We start from the raw sequence: 25,878 nt of genomic DNA, 5'->3' as shown, positions 1-25,878 counted from the left end.
CAACACGCCGGCGACAACTAAGCAGAGGAGGGGAAAAAAAAACAAAAAACATTGCACTAAGAAACAGCCATATTGTCATTCCCAAAACTATTCTTTGGTCCATCCGGCAAGCGCTCTGCCTGTCTCGTTTTCATTTGTTTGCTTGTTTGTTTGTGCATAGGATATCTCAGAAAGTTATTGATATATTTGAATGAGGTTTTGTGGATATGCGGGTCGTTGGCCAAGGATGAGTTGAACAGATTTTGGTGGTGATCTAAGTTGTCTGGTACAGGTGTTGGTGGAGGTATGCCCTCTGTGAATGCTGTGTACTTACTTTGCTCTCTCTCTACACACTTATATTTTACTTAGAGAAGATATGTTTAGTTAGAAAGAGGTCAACGAAGCCAATAGATAACCCCTCCACTAACGTGTGTCTATCTATCTATCTATCTACCCATTGCCAGACGCCCTAATGTCGTAAAGGGTGGCCACAAACAAATCGCCTCCATGTCACTCTGTCTCCTGCCATGTCGCTGCCCTCCCCCACACACTTTCCCTCACCCATCTCTCATATACCTCTAGCCTATTAGTGTGTTTTCACCCGACGGGCCTGGGTCACTCAAACAACATATATATATTGAGTTGTTGCGTGAATTTCGTTGAGTCTCCTTGGTTACTAGTCCAATCAAGCCTCCAATCTGACTACACCTGGCCATCAACTGAGCTGAAAGGGGTTAGGGATCTTTGTTATGTGGTAGGAATGAGTCTCCTTGGTTACTAGTCAAATCAAGCCTCATGAAACCCGGTGGACTAGTGGGTTCCGACGCTTCTGTTATATGGAGTCTGTAAGGGTTTAAATTCGAGGGCTGGTTGGGGTTTATTGCTCACATAATGCTGCTCAGGGGAGATGCAGGCTGGTCACCCTCGCCGTATATTTCGGGAGTGAGGTACCTAGCCCCGGGTCCCTACTCTGCTGATGGGGCATAAAAGGATTAATTGATTGATAGATAAATGGATAGACGGATAGATGGACTGGTAAGAGAGAGAGAGAGAGAGAGAGAGAGAGAGAGAGAGAAGGGGACGGGGAGAGAATGGAAGGAAATAAAAAAAAAGATTAAGAGAGGAGACGAAAAGAGAGAGAGAGAGAGAGAGAGAGAGAGAGAGAGAGAGACCGACAAATAGTATAGTTACCCAATTAACTACCATTTTCTTTGTTGCAAAAATGAGAGAAAACGAATAATAAATGGGTAACTTTGAATTGTTACGGGAGGAAAGCCTATAACCTTGGAGAGTGTATGTGAGTGAGGTGGAGGGGGGTAGAAGGAAGGGTAGACCGAGGATGAGATGGAGAGATGGAGCGGAGAGGTATATGAGAGGGTGTGTGTGTGGGCTGGAGGAAGGGCAGTGAAATGGCCGGGGACAGGGCGACATGGAGGCGATTTGTTTGTGGCCGCCCCTTACGGGATTAAGGCGTCTGGCAATAGATAGATAAAGAGAGATAGAATTAGGAGAAAAAAAAGCTATATCGACATGGGTCCAAATCTCAGCCGTTATGGAGATGCAAATATTATAATACTTACGGGAGATTTATAAGGGAGTTGGACGTGGCTAGTGGCTCAAGGAAAACCGTATATTTTCTTCAATGAGTGAGAGCAGGTGCAGCCAGCCTGTCGTGGATACTAGTCAGTCTGGTGGTGGTGGTCAGGGAGATGAGTACTGGAAGCTGCAGTTTACGCAATTCAGGAAGGAAGGAGAGAAAGCGCGAAGTGGGAGATGAAACTGGCGGTGCAGGTACCTGGTGGACGAAGGAGCAGCGGCAGGTGGAAAGGAAATTAGCTGCAGACCTAAAACAACTGGCAAGCAGAGTGAGCGCCCTGAGGGTTCAGCGAGTGGGAAAACCACAAATATGTGTAGGTCATGCAGCAGCGAGGTCAAAGGAGATGATAGTGCTTTGCAGTGTGAGGTGTGTCAAAAATAGTGTCATGCTAACTGTGAGGGCATCCCGCCCCATGTATACAATTTCTTGAGGAGAAAGCAGGAGAACAGCTGCACTGGAACTTCAGCTACTGTAAGGAAGAGTGTGAGCAAATATTCCACATGGTAGTCAACATGGGGAGACAACAATACAGTGAAATGACTAGGAGGCAGCAGCAGTTTGAGAGAGAGTTGACGCACAAGATGGCAGCTCTAGAACTTTCCATACAGGAGAATCTTTCTGGGGAAATAGAGGTTGCTGTTTCTGATGCAATAGATCGCTCACTGCCAAAGGCCACTAAAATGGTGAAGGATGCATTGGCCAAGGAAGGGTATAACCAGGGCACCATAGGCCTGGTTTAACAACATAATGCAGGTGAGAACAGTGGGATGGGTGTTGTAGATCATGAAGCAATTGTGGACAGAGAGAGAGAGAGAGAGCGAGAGAGAGAGAGAGAGAGAGAGAGAGAGAGAGAGATACGGGATAAGGAAAGCCGTAGAAAGAATCTGGTCATATTTAATGTTGAGGAGATGGAAGGTGTGGACAAAACAGAACAAGCTGAGATGGATAAAAGATATGTGAATGCACTAAACTCAAGGCTGCTGTATATCCCAGATGTTACACCAGCCAGTATATCAGCAACGCGTCAAGGAAAGAAGGAAGATGGTAAGAATAGGCCAGTGTTAGTAACGGTAGACTCTGAGGCCACCAAATACAAATTTATGAGCAGATTGAGTTCACTTGCAAATGCTACTGGTAAATTTGCTGGAATTTCGATTGACCCTGACTATACCCCAAACCAGAGGAAAAACAGACAGGCATTACTGGAGCAAGCGAAACGAAAAGAGGGAGAGGACCGGTCAGGAAGGTATATATACAGAGTGAGAGGTGCAGACAACCTCTGGATAAAGAGGACTCAGAAAAAGTAGTAAGTGCATCACATCCACATTAAAATAAGTTAGAGATGACAAGGAGCAGAAATTTAGGCAGTTGCAGTGTGAAGAAAGAGCAAAATGTACTCAGCGTGTGGTATACCAATCCAGACTCCCTACTAAATAAAATGGAGGTATTACGATTGAGAGTTCGCTGTGCAGAGATTAAATCTATGGATATTCTTGTGGTTGAGGTGTATCCCAAATCTACTAGACATGTCCCGACTCCTGCAGAATATAAAATTCCGGAGTATGAGTTATATATGTCCAATTGCAATAGCTCTAAAATGGGGGTGGCAATATATACTGAGGTTTCCCTATCGGCAAGAGAGATAAAAGTCAGCACAGACTTTGAGGAAATGCTGTGGCTTAAACTGAAAATGCTAAATGATGAGAACAGTATGATAGGCTGTGTGTAAAGAAGTCCAAACAGTACCACTGACAGCAATGAGAAACTGAGGAAGCTACTGACCGGAATAGGGGAAAACTAGGACTGCATGTATCCTGACAGCTGGGGATTTTAATTATCCTGGCATTAACTGGACAATTGGACAGTCAGAGGCAGCACGGACTCAGAGGAATTTCAGATTGTTGAGGCATTACGCGATGTATACTTATATCAGCATGTGGAGCAGGACACTCGTGGTAGGGGATCAGATTACCACACAAACTAGACTTGATAATCACTAGTGAACAGCACATGGTTTCTGACGTCTAGCATGTCGCTCTGTTGGGTAAGAGTGATCACTGCTTGCTAATGTGTAACCTACATTGCAGGGCAGAGAAAATAATAAAAAAAAAGGAGATATCTTTACGACACAGGAAATTATGGGGAAATTCGGGCCTTATTAGACAAGGATTGGAGCAAAGAATTGGCAAATCTCGATGCAGAAGCACAATGGGAGAAAACTGAGAATTTACTGAAGGATGCATGGGAACAGTATGTGTCTAGTCGAACAGTACGACAGGGAAGTGATGGACGGTACAAGGAGAAACTGGATGATGAAATATCTCAGGGCTAAGAAAAAACATAGAGCATGGCAAAGGTATATCGAGACCAGTGAGCCGGGACAGTACAAGGAATATACCAAACTTAAAAATCAGGTAAGACGAAGGACACGGGCCCAACAGAAGGAGTGTGAGAAAGAGACGGCAAGACATGTTAGGGATCTGCCAAAACATCTCTGAAGGTCCGTCAGAGAACGAATGAAGGTAACAACAGGAGCAGCTGATCTGAAAAGAACAGGACAGGATGGGGATATAACAAATTCAGATAAGGAAAAAGCTCAGGTTTTGGCTGACTATTTTGGTAGTGTTTACAAAATCGAACCTGTGGGGACTGTACCAGAGTTTGGAGGCAAGGTGTGGCACAAATCACTTGAGAACATAAAAATCACTCCGGAGGTAGTCAGGAGGAAACTGGAGAACATACGGACGAATAAATCACAGGGACCGGACGATGTACACCCGAGGTTGTTGAATGAATTAAGTAGAGAGCTAAGTGTGCCCTTGGCTGTATTATTTAACAATTCACTCAACAGTAGTCAGACACCGGACATTTGGCGACAGGCTAATATAACAGCGATATACAAAAAAGGCAGTCGACAAGACCCGGGTAATTATAGGCCTCTTAGTTTAACCTCAGTTGTGTGTAAAATACTTGAATCAATTATTAGAGATGAAGTTGTACAGCATATGGTGGAAAATGAGCTCTTTAGTATGAACCAGCATGGGTTTATGAAGGGTAGGTCAACCACACTGCAGCTGCTTAGAGTGATGGACATGTGGACGAAAGCCTTGGATGAGGATAAGGAGGTAGATGTGGCTTACTTCGATATCAGAAAAGCATTCGATACAGTGCCACACCGACGTTTATTGGAAAACGTAAGAGGGTATGGAATCAGGGGGAAGATATTGAGATGGACTGAGATATTTTTAAAAGGCAGGACACAGTAGGTAGGAGTAGGAGGAGAGTATTCGGACTGTGTGGAGGTAACTAGTGGGATGCCTCAGGGAAGTGTACTTGGTCAGACTCTGTTTCTGATTTACATAAATGATCTCCCCGACGAAATCAGTTCTCCAGTGTTCATGTTCGCGAATGACACAAAGTGCCTTCGGGAGACAGACCCAGACGGTGATCAGAAAATGTTACAAGACGATATGAATAAATTGTTAACGTGGTCAGACAAGTGGTATTTAAAGCTTCATCCAGACAAATACTGATCAATGACAGTCTCGAGAATGGGAAACTAAGGATCCAAGGATATATACTATGCAAAGTGTGGACGCTTGTGGGAATGATTATGTAGTGGATTTGAGAGGGTTTGACTCAGAGAAAGACTTGGGGATTATTGCTGATAAAAATTTAAGATCTGAAGAGCATTATTCAGCAGAAGGTCAACAAAGCCAACCAAATGGCGGGCGTAATTAGAAGGACCTTTGTAAATCTGGATCACATGTCCTTCAAGTAGGCTACTTGTACCCTGCTCTAATCAGAAGCCACCTGGAATATGGTCATTCAGTTTGGTCACCACACAGAAAGAAAGATATTATTTAAGTGGAAAACGTTCAGAGGAGGGCAACCAAAATGCTACCTGGATTAAGAAGTTTGTCATACAAGGAACGCCTGCAAACACTTGAGCTCCCTACACTAGTATATAGGAGACTTGGGGGAGATATGGCTGAAGTATTCAAAATCATCAAAGGTATTTATGGCCACACAGCACCACTGAAAGTACATATTAGAGCGGATGGAATTACAAGAGGACATTCATATAAGATGGAGAAAATAAGGAGCAATACCAAAATTAGACAAAATTATTTTACTGCGCGTGTGGTGAATGTATGGAGTAGTCTGCCAGAACAGGTCGTAGGTGCTTCAACTTTGGCCGCATTCAAGGCTAGGCTAGATAGATACTGGGCAAGGCAGGAGGTAGTTTTTTATTTTCAAGGCAGACTTGAGGTTATGCCGGCCAGACACCGAATAACCCGAGTACATTACGTGGACTGTTTATGGAGATGTGGACATAGAGGCCTCTGGCCTGGGTGCAGGATCTGTCTGATATCTGATCTGTATAAACCACTGATTCTCAGACTGGGAACCATGACCCAAAAAGGGGGCCACGGCGGGGTTTTAGGGGGGCCATGGCCGGCTAGTGTAAGTAGCAAATCAGTGTATGTCTGTGAAATGGCACTCAGAGTCCTCTTGCCATTTTCCACAACATTTTTATGAGAATCTGGTGTCGCCAACCTTCTGCACATAAAAAGTAAAAGCCGGAACCGATTGGCTGTGGACTGAAGTGTGTTATCAGTGACAACCTGGAATCAGTCGAGTGACTGCAAGCAAACAGTGTCATCCATCCCCTTGATACGTAACAAAATATGCCATCTGATTGACAGTTGTAAGCACTGGAATAAGTAGAGCGCCAAAACATTATTATTTTTTTTTTTATCATTATTTTGTGAGGGGTGGTAGGTGGTGGCGACCATCATCCACTCACTTTATGTAGTGCTGCCTACTACTTCCTAAGCCTTTATCAATCTTTTTCTGTGCCTGTCCTCCTCTCTTCCTCTTTCTTCCATCTTTCCTGTCACTTCAAAAACTCAAGGCAACAACCTTACATGTATATTACTAAATTCTACAGTGGAACGGGTAGATGTCACAAATACAGGTATACTGGACAATTATAATTCTTAGGCCTAGATATGGGTGTTAGTATTACGCAGGATACTACTCAGGACAAGGTCGGGTAAGGTGGATAGCACTTAGGGCAGAGAGGTTATGCACTATTATTGCAGGAAGTCAAGGTTCTGTATATTGGTGGAATTGGTGGCACCGTTTCACTGCGGGTAATTATTACTTTAACACTGGGGCCTGCGTACGATCTTAGTGTGGTGCGGCGTCACTATTTGGTAGCGTGTTCGCTGTGATAGACCCCGTATTTCACTGCCTTGCCGTGTTCTCTGTTTCACTGTTACCTCGCTCATTTCACCACTCTTTTATCCTGTTACTGATGCTTTTCTCACTGACTTCCTTTATTCTGTTAACTCACTGCTCTGCCTTTACGTCACTATGTCACGGACACTGTGCTTTCACTGTCACTCACTTTCGCGTCTGGGCGTCGTGGTGGTCAGGTACGAGAGCGGCGGAGGTGACTCAGCCTCACTACTGACGGGGCTGAGTTCCACCAGGGGCCTCTGTGTTCAGGGGCCAAGGGATCACGCATAGGGGAGTCCTCTCTCGTCCGGGGCTGCTGGTGGTGAAGGGTCTAGCACTTTCGGGGCTTGGGGCGGGAGTCTGGCCCTCAGGGCTGGGGCCGAATAGCTGCCTGAACTTCTCGCTCAGGCGCCTGATGGAGGACGAAGATCTCCGGCGTCGGGGTGTAGGGAGGTCCCACCCAGGGGTTCTGAGGGCGGTCTGGAGGTCCCAAGGACTGCAGTCCCTGGCAGTCGGGGACGCCGTCAGGAGGGGGCTGCGGCGTCGGCCTACGTCGGGGTCCGTCAGGTGAGTCCTCTCAGGAACCGGCGGCAGGGAAAAGAGCCCGGTGGTAGTCACGGGGCCTCTCCAGTACTCCTCCAGGCTGGGGGCTCCCTCTGGGTCGTAGGTTGGTGGGCAGGAGTCAGCACCTGAAGAAGGTGCAGCTACCACCTGTCTCCTACCATAGGGCCCGGCTACTGGCTGTGGCCTTCTAGGGGCGTGGCTACTGGCCGTGGCCTGGGGGAGTGAGCGGATACAGGCTGACTCAGGGGCACCTTCGGAGCAGCTACCGGCCGTCTCCTGATGAAGGCGGGAGCAGCTACTGGCAGTCTCCTGGTTACTGCTGGAGTGGCTGCAGGCTGTCTCCTGTAGGGGGGTTGAGCGGCTACAGGCCGTCTCTCGAGGGGCACCTTCAGAGTAGCAACCAGCCGTCTCCTGGTTACCTCCAGTGTGGCTGCAGGCCGTCTCCTGTAGGAGGGTTGAGCGGCTACCGGCCGTCTCAGGGATGCTGACTGGAGCTGCAGTAACAGCTTCATCCCGTGGTTGTCGGTGGTCGGCTCGCCTGGAAGGTAGTCTCTTTTTCCTGCTGTGGTGGTACCGGGCGAGCTCCGGGTCATAGGGGCGCGCGGCCCAGGCGGACTAATGTCCCTGTCGCCCGGAGTCCAGGTGCGCTGTATATGCTCCTCTGTGGGCTCCTTCTGAGGGTGTTGGGTTGTCCTCGGTGATATTATACTGCATTTTACTTTTCTTTACAGGTGGCTTTACATTGAGTGACAAGCCAAATGTTTTCCTGTAAGTCAAGAAACCATTTACAACGCTGGGTGGTAACCATATAACCAAACCATACGTGCTCCCTACATGTCAACAAGTGCGTTGGTGAAGGGTTAGTGCCCCTCCCCGTAAAACAAATAACTCAAAGTCAAATGGCCACCCCTTATTATGGCGTCTGGCAATAGATAGATAGATTTTGTGAGGGGCTTGAGAGAAAACTGAAGGGAGGCTACGAACATGTTAAAATTCCCACAAGTGAGGAATGAAATGAACAAGTTTGAGAACCACTGATATAAACGATTAGTTAAACCACCTAGTTATACCTGTGTGACAGGTTGTATGAGGACGTTTAAATGTACGAAAATCATGACATACTGAGCATAGTAATGCATTACAAAATCTGAGGTGTGATAAAAACTTTAAAATGTATTCTAAGGTTTAACACGATTAAGTACCGTTATTAAGTCGTGAATATATGAAGGGAAAAGGTGTTTGGGTATGTGCGGTACGATATGTTGAAAACGGCAGCATTTATGACGTCACAGCACCGAAGCGCTGGACAACACTGTCCCAGGATTGCCAACATAGCGTCTTCTGCTAGATCTCCAGGTGCTTAGTTCATTCATATTTACTTGGCGGAGATTTTCGTCTTTTTGCAGCTTATTTCATGAAGCTCATTGAAAGGAGAAGACAATCCTACGGCTCTGTGTCCTTCCTGTAGCAGTTCTTCATGACTAGCCCTATACACTATAGTATTAATCTCTTGTTATGGCTCAGTATTTAAGATAGAGTGGGGGCAACTTTACGCCTGATTACAGTGAACAGGTTATAGGCAGGTTAGCCTTTCTGTAGTACGCCAATTCTAACTGAGTATTCCTAACCTACATCAGTTCATTTGATGGCTAAGTTTATTCAGATTGGAGGGTAGATACTACTAGACTCTTTTACTTTAACCTGGCTTAAACTTTCGGTTTTGAATACTGTTATGACAACATTAACACGAAAAGACGATGCTAATCACAAAAAAATGTTATGGAAAGGGTGCAGAACCATTGTATGGTCTTTTCTGCCACTTAGTTGTGTGAAATATGCTGCAAAAGTTAACGACGAGAGTATGAGCCAAGATCAAATGAATGCAGTAACCAAGGAGACTCATTTTTATCTCATAAGACAGTACGAAATGCCCAATGCCACTTATAATACGACACTTAAGACTAGATCACGCTCCTGTTACTCACCCGGCAGACTAACAATATTAAGTTTTTTTTTTTATTTACTGCTGAATAATCAGTGACATTTTTAGAGTTTATCAATATTCTATTTACATTAAATCAATTTTTTAAATATTGTTTATATATTTTTTTCAATTCATCTACACTATGTCGTTCTTATATTTAGCAACTCAAGCGATTCAGAGCAAGTTCAGCAATATATATTTTTTTACATGTTTTATCAATTTTAGTTATATTTTTATTCTATAGATGCTAGAGTTTTTCCTTATTTTTATTTTCTTATTTCCCAGATTTTAGTGCCTCTAATTTGAACATGTATTTAGTACTTGTGAATGTTTAGAGATTTTATCAATATATTAATGATAAGTTTATTCTAAAAAACATAATATTGTTTCTGCGGTTGTTCTGTTAAATTTAGCAAGATTTTAGATCTTCTAAATTTAGCAGCTGTGGCTATATTTGTGAATTTGTGCTTCAGTGAAAAATGGCCGCCATGGCCTTAAGTCTGGGGAGGGGAGTGCACAAACAAATGGCCATAGCGTTACTAATATGTAGCTTTATCCTCTGCAGAGAAGGTAAGTGTCTCATAAACTGCCATATTTTAGTTTAATGGTGTCTTTCGCCTGCATGGGGTACGTATTATGGTAGAAAATACATTGTTTACATTATATGGCAGCCACCACGGCCACACCAAATGGGAGAATAATAACCTACTACTGGGTGCGTATTTAGCTGAGAGCGGCTGTCCGTGCCTGGGAGTGTTAATACTGCTGCTGTTAACAGTATATGAACCAGGGAGTGTAAATATTCCAGCCATTAACCCTCTCATGGCCGGGAATACTCTGGTACCAGGTATTTTGGTGCGGCTACTACCAGTCAGTTTTATTCCGCTGGGAGGGTCATAGGAGCTGCTGTGGTATTGTGGTTGGGGAAGGTGGCAGGCTGGAGGGTGGTGGTGGTGGATTAGCACAGCCACACCTCAGGTAGGCAAGGTAGGCTAGCTGGTAGATTCGTATTTCAAGCAGGATTAGTTAGCTTAGAAAAACAGATTACTAAACACTTTATATGAGGCAGTAGAAGCACCTCACTATACTCTTAGAAGCACCTCACTATACTCTGTTTTGTTTATCGAGGCAAAGACGCACTTGACAGGTTGGTGATGCTTGGCTGAATGCAGTATGCCCAAAAAACTTATTTACTAACCCAAATGTTTTCCTCAGTTACATATTGTCATTAATAATACTAACGAGTAAAGAGACACTGAAGTTATGTTGTATTCAGCCAATCATCACCAACCTGTCAAGTGCATCATTGCTTCCATAAAAAAAAACTATAATTCCATTCATGTTCCTCCAGTTTGTTTTCTGTATTTTTCTGGCTAATTTCAGGGTGGTAAATTACCGTTTCCTGCTGAACAATTTCCCACTTTTTATCACGTTCTTTAAGCTGTACCTGCAATTGTTTGTTTATGGCATAATGGAAGAATCTTAAGTCAGTGTACTCAAAGGTGGATTTTAGGCCTATCTCCCAACTGGATGCCAGGTTAGGTTAAGTTAGATTAGATTAAATTATTAGGTATAGTTTAGGTTAGGTTCGGACTGTCCCTCCACCATTACGCTTAACAGATCAAACGAGTGTACACAGCGGAACAGCTAAAACAACGGGAAACAGATTTTGCATGAAACACGTATTTACCATCCCAGAAATAATAAGAAAAATATAACAGACTATCAGGAGGAAGTAGAACTGGTTTGGTAAGATGCCTCTACTGCCTCAAATAAAGTTCATGTTTACCGAAATGGCAGGGGACACGTGGAGGTGATTTGTTTGTGGCCATCTCTTACAGGAGTATGGCGTCTGGCAATAGATAAATAGATAGTATACCAAAATATAGTTCAGAATAAGATTGACTGTCAGGATCTGCTTATTACCAGTGTTGGGGGATTTCTCTTGGTCAGTATTTACTCTGCTGACTCCTCGATTTCAATAGTTTTCTCAGTAATCCATAAAGACATAATTACAACCACCTCTTATCTATCTATTGCCAGATGCCTCAGTCCCGTAAGGGGTGGCCACAAACAAATTGCCTCCATGTCTTCCTGTCCTCCACCATTTTGCTGCCCTCCCCCCAACTTACACTCCTTCTCTCATACCATCAACCTCATAAAGAAACTGCCTAAGTCATTTTGTCTACTTTTCAGGAAATTGAAAAGAAACTGTCTCATTTTCTTAATTTTCAATGACTTGGGCAGAAACTTGAGGTGCGTTTTAACCACTCACACCCTAGACCTGGCAAAGGCAGCTATACCAATGGGTGCGCCACGTGATGAAGAACTGATCTAGGCAAAAATCCAAAAATCGCTGAAAAATGACTTAGGCAGTTTCTTTATGAGGGTGACGATATACCACCATTCCATCCCTCCATCTCATCCTCAGCCTCCCCTTCCACCTCACTCACATACACTCTCCCTCATTAGTCTCTCACTGTCCATCCTCTCCACATGACCAAACCACCTCAGTGTATTACGCCAAAAACTTTATATCACATCCACACCACGATGCTCGCTCTCTCTCTCTCTCTCTCTCTCTCTCTCTCTTTATGCCAAATAGGGTTTATATAGTTTGTGTTTTCGTATGAAGTTTTTTCCAGGTACTGTACTGGTATGTGTTTTCTTACATTCTTAATGAAGTTTTAATTGGTATATATTTTTGTGAAGTTTTACTGTTTTTTAGTGTTTTACCAGGTGTGTTTTATGCAGTAAAATGGCAAGGGACAGGGCGAATGGAGGCAGTTTGTTTGTGGCCACCTCTTACGGGATTAAGGTGTCTTGAAAGAGATAGGTACCGGTAGATAGATAGTTATATGGAGTTTTACCAGGTACAGATATGTGTTTTCTTTGGGTTCACTCCATCAGTAGCAACATATTTTCCTTGTTACCATTACCTGCTGAAGTTAGTACTGCAATAACAGTCAAAATCTTTCCTCTGTACAGTAAACCCCCGATATATTGAACCCTCTTCAACGATTTTTGGTTTTAACGACCATCTTGAACTGGCCGAATGTTATGTTCATTTAATTTGTTCGGTAAAAGAATGGACATGCGAGAAGCACTGACCAGCGTGGCGAGCCTATAGACACACACGCGCGCGCTCCTCCACATCCCACAGAATACATCAGTCTCTGGGTGGCCACCATCATGAGAGGAGCCATAACAAACCATTTATTGAGAAAAAGAGCTGTATTCTAATGTGTACGCCTGTACAACTGAACATCCATTGCCAGACGCCATGTATCCCAGACGGGGTGGCCAATGGCTTAGAGTTAATTGTTTTACAGGGAGGGGCACTAATCCTCCACCAACCCCACTTGACACGTAGGGATGCCAACAGCATCTGGTGTTCCCAGGCGGTCACCCATCCAAGTACTAACCAGACCCAACGTTGCTTAACTTCGCTGATCAGACGGGAAGCGGTGTACTCAACGTGGTATGGCCGTATTTAATGATCATTGTTTGGTAGAAGCTGCGATGCCTGGGAAAATACTGAACAGCATAGTGTTTGGCCTTAACGTCAAGGATCTGACACCAATTAGTTCATTGTAGCAAGAGTGTACTGTACTATTTTTACCCTGACCTGGCCCAGGTTTTTGTCCTTCCAAAGCTAACGTCACGTAGCTTGATAGCAGATACAGTACTACAATACCATAGCCGTGCCTCCTTTCCATAGCGCTTCCTTCTGATCGATAGTACGTTATTGAGAAACTGAGAGAATCTAAGCAGAAACCAGCTCAGCTCAAAATTATCAATCAACCAGTCAATAAGGAGCAACTGCCACTGGGCCTGTAGCCTCACTCACCCTCCAACTTCACCCACATGGGTCCCTTTGTGCAACCCTCCAGGCAGCGACTCTTCCCACTCTAAGTATCTCCCAAGAGGAGTGATTGACCTGCTCCAGCCATGAGTTACATGGCCTTCCCCTTGGCCTCCTCACTCCTGGGTTAACTCATTCAGAGATCATACTGTGAGCAGGAGCAGGCTCAGGGAAGCAGGCCACATGTCCATATAGCTGGAGTTGGCATTGACGTATTATGTGGGTGATAGGCCTCGATTCAGTCTCACAAAGTGCTCGCTGGTTATGCCCCTAGTTGTACCAATGATATCCCATGATCCTGCAAAGACACCTAGTACCGGGTACCAAAGGAGTCAGTTTGTCACTTTAAGGCACTGATCATGCTGGTAACTCTCTTGAGTATGTGGAAGAGTTTTATTTGGGAGACATGTTATGTGCTGCAGGTGGGGCTGGAGCTCGGAGTGTGGCTAGAGTAAGGAGTGGTTGGAGGAAGTAGTAGTAGTTGTTCCCTATTCAATGTGGCCGAACAGCCCCGAGTCCCTAAGGAAGGCCTTGGCTAAGACAGGGCTTTCCCACAGAGCTCTCAAGGTGTGTATGTTTTGTTGTTGTTGGCATAGGTGATTGTGTGCAATGCAGTCTTCCATAATGTGCTTAATAGTATGGGGTGCTGTGTTGCAGATTGTGTGCAGTGCAGTCTTCCATAATGTGCTTAATAGTATGGGGTGCTGTGTTACATCCTGGACAGGCATCAGTGATGGAGTCATCCAGCCTCTTTTGATAACTCAAGAGGGATGGATGATGCCCACATCTCAGCCTGGCCAGGTGGACCCTGTCCTCACGAGGGAGATAGGATTAACAAGGGTGGATGTCAGGAGGCCATGCATGGAGCTGTGTGTTGTCTTTAAGTGACTGAATGGAGCGGCGAGTGATCTGAGTATGGATATTCTTCCGGTAGCTGGTCTGAGGTGGGCGAGGGAGGAGAGATGACAGTGTTTGTGTATGATATCGTGTGTTGGGTGTTGTTTTGATGTTCCTTGGTGTGTGTGGATGTGTTGCCATGTAGTGTAGTGGATGTTGTGGGTTTGTGGAGGCTGCAGCAAGAATTTGAGTGCCTCTCATGTCTAGGTGATCCTTGACTTTGAGGACTATGGTTTCTTGATGTAGGTGATCTGTGGGCGTAGTAGCTGTGCAGCCTGTGATTATTTTTAGGGCCATGTTCTGTATGGTCTGTAGAGTGTTGTAGTGTGTTTTAGTGAGGTTAGAAGCCCAAGTAGGGCTTGCATAATTCATCACTGAATGTATATATTGTTTGTATACTGTGGTGGCGATTTGTTTGTGGCCACCCCGTACGGGATTGAGGCGTCTGGCTATAGATAGATAGATAGATACTGTGGTGGTGGTTTCTTTGTTGTGCCCAAATGTTGTATGGGCAAGTGACCTCAAGGCATTGAGTCTTGGTGTTCTTTTATTGTTTGTTATGTGTTGTTTAAATAACACTGATGTATTGTATGTTACACCAAGGATTTTGGGTGTGTGTGTGTGTGTGTGGTAGGGAGGTGTTGTTTATGGTGAGGTGTGGAATGTGACTGTGTTCAGTTGTCCAGTTTGTGAAAAGGGTCATCGCAGATTTGGCTGGGGCTATTTTAAGCCTGTCTGTGGTGAACCATTCATGTAGTGTGTTGAGGTAAGGTTGGAGGATGTGTGCTGCTGTGTTTGCATTTTGGTGTGTACAGTACATGTAAATGTTATATCATCTGCATAGGAAGCTTTGTATATCTGTGGTGTGTGGGATGTGGGTATGTCATGCATGTATAGGTTAAAGATTGTAGGGGACAAAACAGATCCTTGGGGGACACCATTTGTGAAGTTTCTGATGTTAGAAGACTGACCAGCAAATGTTACGTGTGCACATCTCCCTGCTAAGTAGTTTGCCAGCCATATTTTTGTGTTATTGTGCATGTTTGTGTTGAGTATTTTGTTTGTGAGGTTGTGGCAGGGGATGGCATCAAAAGCTTTGCTGATGTCTAGTGTGACTAGGATTGTTCTGTGTGGTGGCCTAGCTGAATTCATGCCATCGAAAACTCTTTGTGTAAGGTCTGTAAGAAGAGTGTTCGTGGAGTGTAGTGACCTAAAGCCATGTGATTAGGGCAGGGAAGTGTGAGGTGTGACTAGCTGCAGTACCAGTCGTTCAGTGACTTAAAGGGGGATGCAGAGGAGTGTGATGGGGTGGTGTGAGAAGGGTAATGTGGGGTCTTTGTTGGGTTTAGGGATAGTGATGATAATGCCATGAGTCCAGATGTTGGGTATTATGTTGTGTGAGTAGCGGTAGTTTGATATGTTGGTGAGTGCTTGTATGCCTTGTGGTCCAAGGTGTTTAAGGTGAATGTTGCTTATGTTGTCCGGTCCACAGGCAGATGAGTGCTTAAGGTTGCTAGTGATGTGCTTCATGTGGTTGTAAGTGAAAGGTGCGTAGTCTGGGTCTGTGGGGAACTGTCGCTTACGTCGGATGATACGTCGGTCTTCGGGATGAGGGTTTAGATGGCTGACCTGTGAAAAGTGATTGATGAGAGTTTTTGCTTGTTGTTTGTTTGAGGGTATGGTGTCTGTTGTTGTGATGGCAGTGTGTGATTGTGTGGTGTTGCTGTTGGAAAGTGTGATGCTGTTTAGTGTTTTGCAGAGTTTACTGATGTTTGTTTTGTGGTCAGGTGTTTGGAGGTACCTTAATTTTTCCAGTTTAGTGTTTGCTGTTCTGATATTTTATTGTTTATCTGAGTGTTGAGTTCTTGTATTTGTTGTATGGTGTCTTGTGTATGGGGTGTTGGGAAGTGTCGCAGTGTGTCCCGTTGTCTGATGAGGCCTTGAATTTCTGGTGTGAAGTTGGGGTTGTGTCTCTTTCTGTTGCCTCTAGGGATGTGTCTTTTGTCTGCGTTTTGTATAATTGTATTGAAAGTGTGCACAACGGTGTTGATGTTTGTGATGGGTGTACTGTTTAGTGTTTCAAAATGTTGTTCTGTTTCAGTTACAAAGGCCTCCCAGTTGGCTCTCTTATAATTAGTGTATGTGTGTCTGTGGCCAGCTGGGGTGATTCTGGTTTTGGTAGTGATGATGATTAGGAGGTGATCAGAACCTAGGGTTTTGACCACTCTCCATGATGTTGTGGGGACAAGGTTTGGGGAGCAGAAGGTGGTGTCTGTGGATGATGGGAGGAAGAGGACTTGGTGTGGGATATGGGTATGTTGATGGAGGAAGTTGAGGGAGCTGTTGCTTCTCCTGACACTGAGAGGGCATCCCTCTGTGCAAAAGGATCTTTGTATGCAGCATGTGGAGGAGTGTAATGCTTATGGTAGTGAGACCTGGGCAGTAAATGAAGAGGATATTCGCAGGCTTAAATGTACAGACATGACAGTGATTAGATGAATGTGTAGTGCATCCTTGAATGTGAGGCCTGGGGGGGCTGGGTTTATGATGGAAGTGTTGAGGGGTAGGATGGAACTGGAATGTATTGGTGTTGTGATGAGGAGGGGTATAATGAGATGGTTTGGGCATGTGGAGAGGATGGGGGATGACACTTGGGTGTGGAGGGTAAGAAGTGTGATTGCTGGGAATCAGTTTGCAAGAGGCAGACCAAAGAAGACTAGGACGAGGTCATAGTGTGTGTCCTCAGGAATAAGGAGCTGAATAGGGAGGCTACCAGAGATCAAGCAGCGTGGAGAGCCACCATTAGGTGACCAAGTACGACTCATGCTAGCACATTGGACCCTTTATTAATGATATGATAATGATTGCCGCGAGTTGATGTTAGGGTGGAGGACAGGGATGATATGTACAGTAATCCTTTCTTCACCATTACCACACTGGAAAAAAAAAAGCAAGATGTTGACCAACATTGCATAGTGTGCAGTAGTACTGTATGCAGTATGTTTAGGACCTAATTGTTTTTTGAAGATACGTTTACAGTAGATGAGAGTAGGTTAGTTAAAAACTCACCTTGATAGATACCCGGTACCACCATACCTACTGAAGACCTTCTGTGACCCCAACTAGACTACAGATACCGTACCTGTATTTATGCTAAGGACATAACCTACTATAGAAAGAATGTAGTTGAGCAACCCTGGTCTGTGGCTAAACAGACCCATCAACCACAGGGAAGTGAGCACCCCTGCAGGGCTGTTCCATGCAGTGAACTAATGTTCCTTTGCAGTGGAAGGATGTGGATGTTTGGTTCTTGGATGGATGCCACATTTGCATCTCCACCCACTTAACAGGGACATGATAGTAGGCTCCACATCACCTAGTTATTTAGTTATATGGTTACCACCCAATGTTACAGATTGTTTCCTGGGTTACAGAAAACATTTTGCCTGTCATTTAATGTAGAGCCCCATGAGGTGGAAAGAAGAGTATGGTACTAAAAGGTGACAGGAAGGAAGGTGTCACCACCACCTGCCACCAGTCCGTACAGTAGAGGTGACGTAGACATATGACAGTGACTTTAAAGAGATAGAAACGTAGGAAAAAGTCAGTAAGCATAAGTGTCATCAGTTAGGGGCTGGGTACGGCCAGCATGGTGTGCACTGGACAGGCTTGTTGCACACGTATAACCATGTAGCCTACTGCACTGTACTGGCTTTTTTAACTGCATATCAGAAATCCATGCATTCAGAGCCCACACCTATGGAGGGTGTACTGTGGGTTGTATTGTATTATTCTGCAGCAGCACTAAATCCCAGGTCTGTGGTTCTTCCAGATAATAGGATGAAAAAGTCCTGTTTTACATTGCATTTATCTACCTGATTTTTTCTTTTTTACTGATGAGCAGGAAGGTACTTGTGTTTTGAAATGTTCAGCTTTAACCTCCCTGCATGAGATATGTTATGAAAGGGACAAGGTGGTTTGGTCTGTGATCGTTTTCGTTCGTTTTCGTTTTTAAAGGCTCCAACATGCTTGCATGTGTCGGCCTTGGTCACCTAATGGCGGCTCTCCACGCTGCACGATCCATTGCAGCCTCCCTGTTCAGTCCCTTAACCCTAAGGTCACACTTAATGACCTCGTCCCATGTCTTTCTCGGTCTACCCCTCATAACCCCACCCCCAATATTAACACTTCTCACCTTCCTCACCCAATTATCATCCCCCATCCTCTCCACATGTCCAAACCACCTCAATCTACCTCTCCTCAGCACAACACCAATACACTCCAGTCCCATCCTACCTCTCAACTCTTCCATTGTAAACCCAGCCCCTCCAGGCCTTGGACGCAGGGACGCACTGCACATCCACCTAATCATTGTCATTTCTGTACGTCTGAGCCGGCGAATGTCTTCCTCCTTCACTGCCCAGGTCTCACTGTAGGATATGATTATTGTTGGATGCAACAAAATAGTGCAGTATCCGTTAGCTACCGTATATAATTGTCTGTCTGTCTGTCAGTCGGTTAATAACCAGACACTATAATCCCATAATGGATAGCCGTTTGTCTTTGAGTTAGTTGTTTTACAGGGAGGGGCACTAACTCTCTGCCAATCCACTTGTTGACACATATGGAACATGTAGCCTGTGGGTTGGGTTGGTTATATGGTTACCACACAGCACTGAAAATGGTTTCCTGGCTTACAGGAAACCATTAGGCTTGTCACTCAGTGTAAAGTCACCTGAAAAGGAAAGAAGAGTAATAAAATGTGACAGGAAAGATGGGAGAAATAAGAAGAGAGGAGGGCAGACACAGAAAAGAATGATTACCATACCGTACATTATAATCTCTTTAGGCAGTGTTAGGTAAAGTTATAGTTCTTTCACCTTGACTCAGATCTTTTACCTTTTGCAGTCTCTTTCACACACCTCATTGGCAGCAAAAGGCAGTGCTATGGCTGTACATCCTTTCCATAACACTTCTTGGCTAACACTACTTTCTTGGGTTAATGTTGGATTGCAGTTCAGCATTCAAGATGGAGAGATGTCAATTTTAGATCAAGTTAACCCCTGAATGACCCCCAGTGTTGAGCAACGCTTTACCATAAACCTGCTGGTGATGTCAAATTAGCGCAAGCCTAGGGGAACAAAGGTCACTGATATGTTTACCTGACCCTCCTCTACCATCCCAGGCAGTCACTTTTTCTCGGATGTTTTTACTTATATGTTTACATGTTAATGGCACACGCCTGTATTTTATGATATCTTCCCTGACTCATAGCACATCACAGGATTTGGTTTAGGAAGCTAAAAAACACATTGCCAGGTGTACCAGTCGATTTTCTTCACATCAGTAATAAAAAGGAATTGATTTTAGAACTTTGAAAAAATGCTCCTAGGGCCAGCCAGGGGAGCTTGCAAATTTTTGAACCCACGGCCATTGAGGGGTTAAAGTAAAAAAGATTATACAGTAGTTGACTTCAGGTTGTAAAAGACGACTTTTCCGCAGATTAGTAAGGCCCAAGTAAGAGACAAGGGGGAAAAATCTGTGAGGTAAGAAGGATGTTATGGAGAATACTGCACAGGCAAAGTTAGGATAGGGTAGGTGTTAGGAAAGGGTAAGTTAGGTTAGTTTAGGTTAGGATGAGGTAGGATAGGAATGACTAAGTTAGGTTAGGATAGGATGGATAATGTTAGAAGTGCTGTATTGTTGTGTTAGGTAAGGTTAGCTTGTGAGAATAATAATACTGGCACAAGGAGAGTGTATGTGAGTGAGGTGGAGGGGGGGAGAGGGAAGGGGAGGCCGAGGATGAGATGGAGGGATGGAGTGGACAGGTTTCTGAGAGAGGGGGGTGTGAGCTGTGAGTGGGGCAGTGAAATGGCAGGGGACAGGGTGACATGGAGGCTGTTTGTGTGTGGCCACCCCTTACGGGATTAAGGCGTCTGGCAATAGATAGATAGATAGACCACTAACCCTGTCATGGTTGGGGTATCTTTATATATGTGTTCTGGCCAGCGTTATAGTCTGTTTATTTTCATCTGAGAGAACTGGGCACCTCTCAGCTTGAATATTAACTTGTGGCTGTGCGAAATTTGATGAGCTTTGGTTATGATGTAGAAATGAGTCTCCTTGGTCACCAGTCAGATCCACCCTCCAAAATGACTACTGTACACATGGCCATAAACTAAGCTGAAAAGAGTTAAGGATCTTTCTCAGATGAAAAACCAAGTATAGTATAGATGAACGGTATCATACAGCTGGGAGTTAAGAGGTAGGATGGGACTGGAGTGTATTGGTGTTGTGATGAGGAGGGGCAGATTGAGATGCTTTGGGCATGTGGAGAGGACGGGGGACGACAGTTGGGTGCAGAAAGTGAGAAGTGTTAACGTTAGGGGTAGGGTAGCGAGAGGTCAGCTGAGAAAATCCAGGGATGATGTCACTGAGCATGACCTCAGGGATAAGAGACTGAATAGGAAAGCTACAAGAGATTGAGCAGCATGGAGAGCCGCCATCAGGTGACCAAGGCCGACACATGCAAGCTGGTGGAGCCATTTATAATGAAATGAATGAGCTGTCTATCTATCTATCTGTTGCCAGACGCCTCAATCCTGTTCGGGGTGGCCACAAACAAATCGCCTCCACATCGCCCTGTCCCCCGCCATTTCACTGCCCTGCTCCCAACTCACACCCCCCTCTCTCATATACCTCTCCACCCCATCCCTCCATCTCATCCTCGGCCTCCCTCTCCCTCTTCCCCCTTCCACCTCACTCACATACACTCTCTTCATCAGTCTTTCATCCTCCATCCTCTCCACATGGCCAAACCACCTCAGTGTGTTCCTCATAACGCTTCCTATCACATCCACATCCACACCACAACGCTCCTTTATATCCTCATTCGTCAGCCTGTCTCTCCATGTGACTCCACAGGCTCCTTTTAAATAACTCATTTCCACTGCTCTCACTCTTGACTTGTGTCCTTCCAGCAACGTCCAAGCTTCACTTCCATACGTTAGAGTTGGTATCACAACACTGTCATGTAGTAAGTTTTTCACTTCCATGCTCACTTCCCTGCTTCTTATCACTGCTTTCAAGGAACCAGCAACCTTTCTTCCCTGCTGTACCCTTTCAAGCACTTCACCCTCCAAACCTCCATCCCTACTTCGCACGACCCAAGTACTTAAAACGTACTCACATTTTCCAATTCCTCACCATCCAACCTCACTGTACATTTACTGACTTCACCTCTTTCAAAGACCATCACTTTACTCTTCCCTGCATTCACCTTTAGATTCCGTTTCTTACACACTCTCCCAAACTCATCCACCAAGCCTTGCAGCTCTCCTTCGTCTTCACTCAACAACACAGTATCATCTGCAAACAACAGTACAGGGAGTTTCCAAACACTACTGTCTCTCACCAGGGCCACTCCAACATCCACTACCCTACCTTGTACCTCTTTTATTACCCCATCCATGTACAGATTGAACAACCATGGAGACATGACACATCCCTGTTTCAACTCAACCTTCAAAGAGAAAAATTCACTCAGTTCACCAGCCTCCCTGTTCTTCTCCAACTAATTCTTCTGTTCTTTCTCTAACTCTGTCAATAAGTATTCTGCCATACACTTTTCCTATTATACTAAGAAGACAAATGCCCTTATGATTACCACACACTTCTTTTTCCCGTTTTCCTTTGTACAAGGGAATAATTATACCTGACTTCCAATCCTCCGGGACTCTACCTTCCTGCCAGGCCAATCTGCACATTTTCCACATCCATTCTACTACTATCTCTCCCCCATACCTCTGCATTTCACCACACACTCCATCAATTCCTGGGTCTTTCCCCGATTTTACTTTCTTCATTGCTTCCACAACTTCTATCCTACTGATTTCTTCCTGTCTTCTCACCTCCATCCTTCTCCCAGCCATTTCCCAGCCACTTATACTCGCATTACTTCCATCCTGTATGTTCAACAATTCCTTAAAGTGTTCTCTCCATCTGCTCACTTTTTCTCCCTTCTCCACTAGTAATCTACCATTTTTATCTTTCACTCCCCTGCTAACTTCACTTCCACCCTGTCTTATTCTTTTCACCTCTTTCCAGAACATTTTCTTCCAGTCACTCTACTTTACACTCAAATTCCTTCCAAATTCCTCGTCCACTCTCTTCTTACTCTCTCTTACTAATCTTTTCACCTCTCTCTTTCTTTCCACATATAACTCTCTCTTCTGCCTCTCAACTTCTTCCACGCCCCTATTTCTCATCCATTCATTGTATGCTTTCTTCTTTTGTGCCACAGCCTGTCTCACCTCTTCATTCCACCACACTGTTCCTTGCACACCTCTCCGTCTTCTCTTCATCCCACACACCACATCACATGCTGCACATATTTCTTCTGTAAATATCCTGCACACACCTTCCACGTCTCGCATCTGCTCCAATTCATATTTGCCCAATCGTTCCTCCACTTCTCTCTTATACTCTGCCTTTTTCTCATCCTCTTGTAACCTACAAGTGAGTAATAGAAGCCTGAGTGTCAATACTTGTAGTCTTACCTCTCATACTCAGTGTACTGTATCTTTAGTATTCAGCTCCAGCCAACATCCTATTATATACAGCTGAGAGGGAATCATAGGAGCTGGGGAGAAATAGCCTCTTCCTTCCAGTGATGTATTTTTCTTTTTATGCCTGCTTGGAGAGGTGTATGAGAGAGAGGTGTGTGAGCTGGGGGGAAGGCAGGAAAATGGCAGGGGACAAGGGGGCTTGGAGGTGGTTTGATTGTGGCCACCCGTTACGGGATGAAGGCGTCTGGCAATAGATAGATAGATGCTTGCTACTAAAAGGCAATTTTTGTCAGCTGTGGTAGACTTTTGGAACTCAGGGGTTAGATATGACTCTCATTAACCTACTTATTGCTAGATGTCCTTTCTAAGTTGAGTGAAAATAATGGAAGAAAAATGGAGGGAAAAAAAAAAAGAAGAAGTTACCTGGTACCATACTCATTTTACTTTATCCTAGCCCAAAATTGCCATCCCCTAGAGGTTTACACTAGAATATGATGCAGGCCATGAAGAAGTGCCACAAAGGATGCAGAGCCACAGTATTGTCTTCCTCTGCCACTGAACTATGTGAAATAGGCTGCAAAAAGACAAAAATCTGGCCCAAGTTAATGTCAATAACTATTGGTGTAGATCTGAGGGGTTAAGGTTTTGTATCAAGACATTCTTTTCTGTGTCTGTCCTCTCTTCCTATTTCTCCCATCTTTCCTGTCACTTTTTGTTACTCTTCTTTCCTTTTCAGGCAGCTTTATATTAAGTGACAAACCTAATGGTTTCCTGTAAGCCAAGAAACCATATACAACACTGGGTGGTAACCATAATGCTATAACCAAACCACACGTATTCCCTACGTGTCAACAAGTGGGTTGGCGGAGGGTTAGCGCCTCTCCCTGTAAAACAACTAACTCAATGACAAAAAAACGACCAACCCTGACAGGATTGTGACGTCTGGCGATAGATAGGTAGATTGAAAATTGACAGGAAGTTAGCAGGATGTGATGTCATAGGAATGATAGGCGGTGAGACAGCTTACGTTTTGTGGAAATAAAGTTGGCGTCTTTCCTGTACTTTATTTGTTATTGACAGAGTATGTTATTCAGATTTTATTATGAATTAAATGCACAGATATAGTGAGCATCATTCTTGAGGCTTATCCAGCAAGTGATATATCTATATGTCTATATCTATCTGTAGCCAGATGGCACAATCCCGTAAGGGGTGGTTGTTTGTCTTTGAGTTAGTGGTTTTACAGGGAAGGGCATTAACCCTCCACCAACCCACTTGTTGACACGTAGGGAACACGTATGGTTTGGTTATGGCATATGGAACACCCAGTGTTGTACAGTACATGGTTTCCTGGCTTCAGGAAACCATTAGGCTTGTCACTCGATATGAAGCCACCTGAAAAGGTAAGAAGAGTAATAAAAAGTGACAGGAAAGATGGGAGAAATAAAAAGGGAATAGGGCAGACACAGAAAATGAGTGATAACGGTGAAGGAAGAAGTAGGCAGCCCTACATCCAGTGAGTGGATGTTGGTCTCCACCACCTACTACCTCAGTAATTGATATTTTCACTTATTCACAACAGACAGTACTGTATATTAAACTTAAGAAAGACATCATAGTGTAAAGGTTAGTGAAGAGTGTGTCTAACATCAGGATGGACAAGTCTCACTTGTGTCGAATAAAACTGTGTGGAGGTAGGGAGACGAAAATATTTCTGACTGGATATAAAGGGTTAATAAATGAGATGAATAATACTTGGCTGGGCTTAAAGGGAAAAAAATAATGCATGACTGAGTTTAAGGGGGTTGTAAATAAGATGTAAAATGCTTGAGTGGGTTTTAGGAGTTAGTTTTGAGACTTTTTCAGGAGAGACATTTATTTATTTAATAAAAGTACAAAACTCTAATATCCTTCAAAATAGGACTCTCCAACTTCAATACACTTGTTGTAGCACTCCAGCCACTTCTTGAAGGCCTCCTCGTAGTCCTCCAACGTGAAATTGTTTAGGACCCTTGTCACAGCCTCCTTCATCTCCTCAACATCTTCAAAATGACTGCCCCTGAGGTTCTCCTTCAGCTTGGGGAATAACCAGAAGTCTCAGGGGCAAGGTCTGGACTGTAGGAAGGGTGAGGGACAGTCTTGATGCCCATCTCTGTCGAGTAGTTGGTCACCAGGATGGAATTGTGGACTGGTACATTGTCCTGGTGCAGGTGCCAACGACCCGATGTGAAGAGCTCTGGCCTGTTGTGACGAAATTTCTTCCTGAACTCCCTCAAAACCTCCACATAGTATTTTTTGTTTACCGTCTGGCTGGAGGGAACCCAGTGGATGTAGATGATGCCCTTGCTGTTGAAGAAGGGGGTCATCATGAGCTTCCCAGTGGACTTGCTCTGCCTGGCCTTCTTGGGTCTGGGGGAGTCAAAATGCTTCCATTGGGAACTATGTCTCTTGGTCTCTGGATCATAACAGTAGATCCAGCTTTTGTCACAGGTCACCAGAGACCCAAGAGCACTCAGATTCGAGGTAATGAGCTCAATCATCTCCCTGCTGTCACCAATACGTCTTTCCTCCTGTTCGTCACTGAGCACCCTGGTAACAGACTTTGCACAAATTTTGTGCATGTTCAGATCTTCATGAATAATTCTGTGTACAGTTGCCACACCGACCCCAAACTGTGTACTTATTGTCCAAATAGATACACGATGGTCCTCATCCAGAAAATTGCGAATCTTCTCAACCAGCTCTGGCGTTCTGACATCCCTCTCCCTCCCGCACCTCTCATCGTCTCTCACCTCCTCTCTGCCGTCCTGGAACCTCTTATGCCAGTGAAAAACAGATGCTCTGCTCATACAAGTTAATCCATAAGTAGTCTGGATCATTTCATAAGTTTCTGCAGCGTTTTTGCCCAGTTTAACACAAAACTTTATTGCGTAGCGAACTTCCAAATTGTCTTCACGTCTCGACTGCATTCTGCGAACTAGTCAGCTGTGACAAGCAGTGTATAGCAGGGTGTGTTTAAAGTGCTGTAACAGCCGTCTCCTTCAACCTGGAAAATCAAAATTTGGCTTGTTAGCTTATTAGATGTATAGTAATGATATATTAAAGTGACAATAATCTAGGACAGTTAGAAGTGCCTCTCCCAAAAGAGTCTCAAAACTTTTGGAATGCACCTCGTACA

General features: G+C 44.5%; 1 protein-coding gene and 1 non-coding gene across 2 annotated transcripts in view; one reads left to right on the top strand and one right to left on the bottom strand.

The window, feature by feature from the left end:
• The first annotated feature begins 9,879 nt into the window (after positions 1 to 9,879).
• Positions 9,880 to 25,878, top strand: part of tkv (serine/threonine receptor kinase thickveins) — an 82,597-nt gene continuing 66,598 nt past the window's right edge. Inside the window, exon 1 of the mRNA XM_080270421.1 lies at positions 9,880 to 9,941. Within this exon, the coding sequence (XP_080126547.1) occupies positions 9,896 to 9,941 (46 nt within the window). The 5' untranslated portion in view covers positions 9,880 to 9,895. The remainder of the gene's footprint in view (positions 9,942 to 25,878) is intronic.
• LOC145397395 (5S ribosomal RNA) lies at positions 12,748 to 12,866 on the bottom strand. Its single transcript, XR_013896969.1, has one exon. It is a non-coding gene; the product is annotated as a 5S ribosomal RNA (ribosomal RNA).

The sequence above is a fragment of the Coenobita brevimanus genome, chromosome 40 (assembly GCF_032717465.1).
Source record: "Coenobita brevimanus isolate Jiangsu-jjx chromosome 40, ASM3271746v2, whole genome shotgun sequence".
Lineage (NCBI taxonomy): Eukaryota > Metazoa > Arthropoda > Malacostraca > Decapoda > Coenobitidae > Coenobita > Coenobita brevimanus.
The sequence above is the reverse complement of the archived record's forward strand: the minus strand, read 5'-3'. Positions and strand labels throughout refer to the sequence as shown.